The 6,448-nt window shown below is 49.2% G+C and overlaps 2 protein-coding genes across 3 annotated transcripts in view; one reads left to right on the forward strand and one right to left on the reverse strand.

The window, feature by feature from the left end:
• The window catches only part of ANO3 (anoctamin 3), a 154,257-nt gene that overhangs the window by 70,213 nt on the left and 77,596 nt on the right, over window positions 1-6,448 (forward strand). The window lies entirely within an intron of this gene.
• LOC118664086 (E3 ubiquitin-protein ligase BRE1B-like) lies at window positions 916-4,952 on the reverse strand. The gene is given in 2 exon segments (XM_036323967.1): window positions 916-4,739; window positions 4,742-4,952. Coding segments are annotated over 2 exon segments (3,045 nt in total). The 3' UTR covers window positions 916-1,905.

Raw genomic sequence — 6,448 nt, forward strand, 5'->3', positions numbered from 1 at the left:
ATTTTACATTGTTGCCAGCAGTGTATGAGAGTTCCAGTTTTCTATATAATCATAAACCCTTAGGATGGGCAGTCCTTTTAACTGTTCTAATAGATATCTAGTGATATTTCTTTGTAGTTTAGTTACTTGAAAAAAATCTGAAGATTTTTAAGAGCTGTGACATGGGCATACAGCAGTGCTCTATCTGGCACTATTCCCATAGCAAAAGCAAGATCTTTCTGTGGACTCTACTCAATTTCTAAAATATACTTAGTTTTGAATTATTTTAAATCTTCCACAAAGATGTCTCATTTTGGAAAGCATTTTATCAACTTTTTTTTGCAAAAACCAATTGTGTTAGAATTATTAAATGTACATACACATGTCTTAGCCTTTGCATTTTAAAGACATATGACAGATTTAGGGACACCAATGCATTCATATATAGGTTACTTATACTTTTACCTGAACAGATCTAATGAAACACACTGGCTTTATCTGAGCACTAAATATAAGAAACATCCACATATGGCAAAGTGATAAAGTAAAGAAACATTCCAAAGACTAGGGGGCTTTTGTCATCATGCAGTATCTACATCCCTCCTTTCCCTGGTAGAAAAAAAGTATGTTTAAGGACAGGTATAACTCATAAATAATTCACTTAATAACTATTAAAGAAAGGTGGAAAATGGAGCTTGCAGAGGAGATACTGCCTTGTGGAACAATACAGAAATAAAACCCATCAGGATGAAATATTTGTCTTGTATTTGTTTCTCTGGCTAAAATAAATGTAGCTACTTATCTCACACCTTAAAAATCAGAACTACACTTCCTTCATTGGATGCAAATAAACATTAAACATTTTTTTTAGGGTTGAACATTTATTTATAACATATAACCTATACAAAACATCTCTAGAGCAGTGGCTGTGCGTCTGAATGGACCCTTGAACCTGTCAGCAGCTCTATCTTGCAGGTCCCGCCTGCTGCCCCCAGAAGCCAGAGTTTGCTTGGGCAGCAGCATAGCAAATATTGTGGGTACAGGCTCAGTCACAGGATTAGATGATCTTCTACCTGGAATGACTGAAAGTTGATCCAACTGCTAGTCTGCCCCCTTACCCTCCTGGGAAGTTTGCCACCACTGCAGTTAAGGCCACCAGGATGAAAGTAGGGTCAGGGCTGGGGACCCACTGGAGACTTGCTAAGCATAAGGTAGGAGTAACTGGCTTAGGAGAATAGGTATTCGGAGAGGTCTGATTACAATAGAAGCTGATGATCTTGGTTCAGCATTTCCAAAATGAGGACTAGGTGACTGCAGCAACAATAGAGCTTCTCAGAGGAAGAGGACCATGCCCCCTGACCCTCACCCTCCTTATCCCCTCATATAGAATATAAGCCCTTATCCCAAGAGCCACACCAAAAAGCCCAGGGAACTCCACAGGCAGGGAAACCTTGCCCATGCTTGGAGGGCAGGGAGTGAAGAAAGACTCCCTGGGCTCCAGTGTCTAATCTCAGAGCAAGAGACTGGAGACCTGACCCACCTGATCCTCACTTGTGGGTGTGTGAGCAAGTAGTCAGCCTCCTCTTTCACAGAGGTCACAGCCTGGGGAACTTCCCCCTTAGGGCTGGGCTGGGCCTGTGGAGACGAAAGGGTTGGGGCTAGCTTTCAGGAAGCTTAGTTGGATGCTCTGGGCCCATTTGATATCTCATAGCATATCTTTCCAGCAGAGGAGGTGCCTCAGCTCTGACAGGGAAAAAGGTGGAACTTGGCTGACCCCACGCTCACCAACATGTACTAGGGACCTCAAACAACTAGATGGGGAGAGGGAGAAGCTGGGCACACAGGATCCAGAACAAAGGGTGGGGAGGAACTTGGGGCATAGCACCTAGGGTCCATAGGTGTTCCAACGTTCCCTGAGTTACAGGTTCAACTGATGTAGATACGGTGGAAGTCATGGGCACCAAAGGCCACATTGCACTTGGGGCACTTCCTCTGGCGGGCCTCATAGCGGCCCTGCACACACTCAAAGCAGAAAACGTGGAAGCACTTGGTAAGCACCGCATCCTTCTTGCGTGTGTTACAGCAGGGGCAGGTCAACCGCGCCTTGTACTCCTTGATCTCCTCCTGGAGGATTTCATCAGCATCTGCATAAACCTCCACCTTCCTCTGCTTCTCCAGCTTGCGCCGCAGCCGTGAGATGTCCTCCTGAGCCCTCTTGAGGTTGAAGCTCTCTTTCTCTCGAGCAGCACGGCTCTCTGCCAAGCAAGGCTGGCTCTCTCGCAGCCGTGTCTGCACATGCTCCAGCTGCACTTTCAGGTCTTCGGCCAGCTGGGCTGATTCCACAGCCTTCCTTTTACTGAGCTCCAGGGCCTGGTTGCATAGCATCAGCTCCTTTTCCACACCTCCAAGGCTGCCCTGCAAGGCCTGCTCTTTTTCCTCCAGCTTCTGCATGGTCAGCAGCTGGGCATCCACCTGAGACTTGAGGCAAAGAACCTGCTCGCCCAGCTCATCCCTCTCCTCTCGCAGCAGCTTGTGAATCTGGTTGGCCTTGATCCGCTCTGACATCAGCTTAAAGTTGGCATCATCCTTTTCCCGCAACTGCTGTAGCAGCCGCCTGTTTTGCTCTTGCATGTCCTCAAAAGCCTGACCTGTCACATCCATCTCTGACAGCAGAGCCTCCTCCTCCTGCTTGGTGGCACTCAACTTGCGCTGCAGATGTTCTATCTGCTCCTCTGCCTGCCGAATGCGCCGCATGGCATCCTCGTCCGCAATCTTCTTCCTCTCCCTCTGATCTCTCTCCTCCAATTCTCGGATGTGATTCCGTAGCTCACTGATCTCGGCCTTGATCTTGCATTCAGCTGCCATAAGCTGCACCTTATCTCGTTGCTCCTTAGGCACTGTTTTGTACATGTCCAGCAGCAGCTTCATCTCCTTCTGGCTTTCCTGGGCCTTCTTGAGGTCTGCTCGAAGGCATTTGAGGAATTCGGACTCTTTCCTCTTGGGCTCCTCCACCTTGGCCTTTTCCCGATCAGCTCTTGAATATGCTGAGGCCATAGATTGGGGTCCCAGGCCAAACCCTTCCCACTCCTGAAGCTCCCATTGGGGCCTGGGCTCAGGTTCTCGGACCCAAGAGGAGGGGCCTGGGGCCCTGGGAGTTAAGGCCTGGGCATCTTCCTCAAAGGGGACCAGTCCCTCTATCTTCGCTAAGGAGGTAGGCATGGTGGCACCAGGCATTGAAACCATCTCCTTTCTGCTTTCGTGGTCACCAATAGGGCCTGGTCCGCCCTCTTCTTGCCCTGAATCTTGGGCACTGAAACCAGAGTCCTCGGGGATAGAGTGCATAGAGCCACTGGCCTGGGCCTGGAACTTGCCAATCTCAGCCTGCACTTCCCGCAGCTTCCGTTTGTATCGCTGGGCATCCCCCTTTAGCTGGTGGTTGTGACTTTGAAGGCTGCTGATCAGATGGCGCATCTCACGGTTGATGGGCCCTGCCTGCTCGTTGGCGGCCAGGTTCTGTTCAAACTCGATGCGCAGCATCTCATACTCCTTGCGTACCTGGGCCAGTGTGTCCTCCATCTGGATAACCTCTGTACGCAGCTTCTTCTGCAGCCCCAACTCATCGCTCTCCATGTGCTCAATGTGCATCAGGTGTGAGTTCTTGGTGGCCAGCAGCAGTCCCCGGGCCTCCTCTAGCTGGGCCTTCACTTGCAGAGACTCATTGTAAAGCAGTGAGAACTGGGCCTGCAGCACTTGGTACTCCTCCGTCTCCTGTACCACCTCCTCAGGAAGACTCCGTAGGGCCACCTTGAGGTGCTCATTGGTCCGCACAGCCTCCTGAAGTTCGACCTGGAGCTTCTCCAGCTCTGCCATGTGGCTGTTGGCCAATAACTGGTTTTCCTCTAACTCCGCATTCAGCATCTCAAACTTCTGCAGGCTGAGTGTGATCTGGCCTCCCTGGAAACCTGAGGAGCTACCAGATACATAGTAGCCAGAGTTAAGCTGCTCCAAGGCCTCTGCCAGGTGCTTATTGAGCTTTTGCTCATGCTTGTGCAGCTTCTCAATGTCCCACTGCAGGTCCTCTACTGTGGTCTCCATCTCTAGCACTTTGGTCTCTGCTGATGTCACTTTGTCCTGGAGCTCAGCGTACTCCAAGGAGATGCCGTGGTGCTTCTCCTGTAGCTCGGTGGCCAAGGCCTGAAGTCGCCGGTTCTCACAGCCCAGCTCCCGGGTGCGTGCCCGAGCCGCCTCACCGCGGGGCTCACCTCCCCCTCGACTGCAGACGCGCCGACAGAGTCCCTCCACCTGGCGCTGTATCCGGGCTGAGGCCTCGACCACACGCGACACAGCGGCCTTGGAGAACTCCATCCGGCCCTGCAGCCCCAGCTCCTCACTGCTGGGGGCGCCCTGTTTCACCGGGAAAGCCAACGCCGGCTCGCTGAGTGGGGGCCGTCGCTGCGCGGGCAGGGTCTCCCTCAGTTCTGACGTCGGCCCCCCCGGGGCCCCAGGTGGCTGTGTACCTGACGACAGCTCCCGCTGCTTCTCAAGGCGTCGGAGAAGGGCTTCCACAGTGACCTCCAGCTGGGCCCAGTAGCGGTTGACGATGAGGAGTGTGGCGTCATCGGTGGCCTGCCGCTTTTCCAGCTTCTCAATTCGTTCTCGGAGTTCATCTTCACAAGCCTGGCGCTGCTCCAGCCGCTCTGCCAGCTTCTTATTCTTGAACCGCAAGACCTTCAGGTCCATCTCCTCCGTGAGAGAGATGACCCAAGACGAACGGGCCCTCTACGCGCGGTTGCAGCCTCGAGGCTCAACGTCTCTGCGGGCCCCGAAACGCACCGTTGGCGGTTGGTCAAATGGCGACACTTCCGGTTATAGATGGCACTTCCGGCCACCCGAGGCACTTCCGGGACTTCCGGCACTTCTGTCACCCGCAACAGAAGCAGTCTGGCGCCGCCATCTTGGACTTCAGTGGCCATCAGCGTCCTCAGCATTCTCTTTAATATTAGTTTATATAGTTAAACACCTAGGAGTTACTTGATGGGCATTGCCAGATAAAAGGGAATGGAATTTTATCAAAGAAACAAGCCAACCAATGTGGGTTCACGATCGCTTAGCCACATTATCTAGGAACTTGTTAATTCCTCATGCATCCACCCTCACTTGTGGCAAGTAATAGGAAAGTAAATATGCCATGTTTATTTCTTGGGAAGCGTGTGTATCCGTGTAATTATTCCCTTAATAATTTCAAGGATGTGTGAAAAAAACGGCTCCTTCGTGTAAAAATGATATGTAAGTACATTGTTTTCTTTGATGATCGTTTTCATTTTTAACATTTTAAAAGTATGGGACTTGAGAAACTTGGGCAATTAAGTCAATCTGTGATGTTTGCAGACTCATTTAAAAGCACCTGAAACCACACTGTCAATTTCCATTATTTCAAGGATTTTAAAGTGAAATCATTAGGTAGAAGGGTCCTGCATTGTTTTATCATGTAATTCTAAAAATGAGTCAACCTTCGCAGTGAGCTTTATTCATAATAGTTCTTAGTTTGTGCGTGTGTGTGTGTGTGTGTTTAACTTGTGCAGCAAACATTTACTCAATACCTAGTATGAGCCTCAGATTATATATGACAGTGAGGCTACCACAGAAATAGGACAGAGGTAGTTTGTTCTTAAAGAAACTTTATGGAAGCATCAGTATACAACTCTACATCAGAATCACCTAGAACATTTGTTAATAAAGCACATTTAAGGGCCTCAAGGGTAAGGCTTAGAAATATACATGTTAACAAGCGATTCACCTGATTCTGATTCCTGGGAGCACATTTAAATAAGATATTGCCTTAAATAAGTCATGAGTTGGGGGAGGAGGAGGAGCTAATGAGGTGTCCATGTTTGGTGTAGCTTGTGCCCAGGTCCAAGGGCTGTGGGTGCCCGTTGGGATTTTTCTCTGTCTCAGAATTAAGGACTGAGGAGGTCAGAGAAGCCCGAACTCCAGCCTATGTTCTGACTCCCTGCCCCCAGCCCCCTCTCCTGTAATAGCCTGCCTGGCCGACAGGGTTGAATCTGCCCAAGAAGGCACTTTGTTCTCAGCCCAGAGGGGCTCTAATGGGGTGCAAGTGGCAGTTTCCAGAACTTTCTGTTATTCTTAACCCATCAAACAATTTTAGAGAGAAATCTAGCAATTACAGTAGAGGAGACATAGACTTTATGCTTCCAACCTAATGTGAAATTTATCTCCTTAAACAATGCCCACATTTATTGATTTCTTGCCACACTCAGCTCTCTAAGAGAAATAAGATATTAAAAATAATGGAGAATTTGTGCTTAAACACAGCTTTCTTGAAGGCTTAGTTTGATTCTGTCTTCTTATAGTATTTCCACACCAGCAGTGTTGAATAAAATATTCACACCAGCAGTGTTGAATAAAATGTTTGTCCATAGGTCCCTCTATGCATAAAGGTAAGCTATTT

This window comes from Myotis myotis, unplaced genomic scaffold (assembly GCF_014108235.1).
Source record: "Myotis myotis isolate mMyoMyo1 unplaced genomic scaffold, mMyoMyo1.p scaffold_m19_p_10, whole genome shotgun sequence".
In the NCBI taxonomy this organism is placed as follows: Eukaryota; Metazoa; Chordata; class Mammalia; order Chiroptera; family Vespertilionidae; genus Myotis; species Myotis myotis.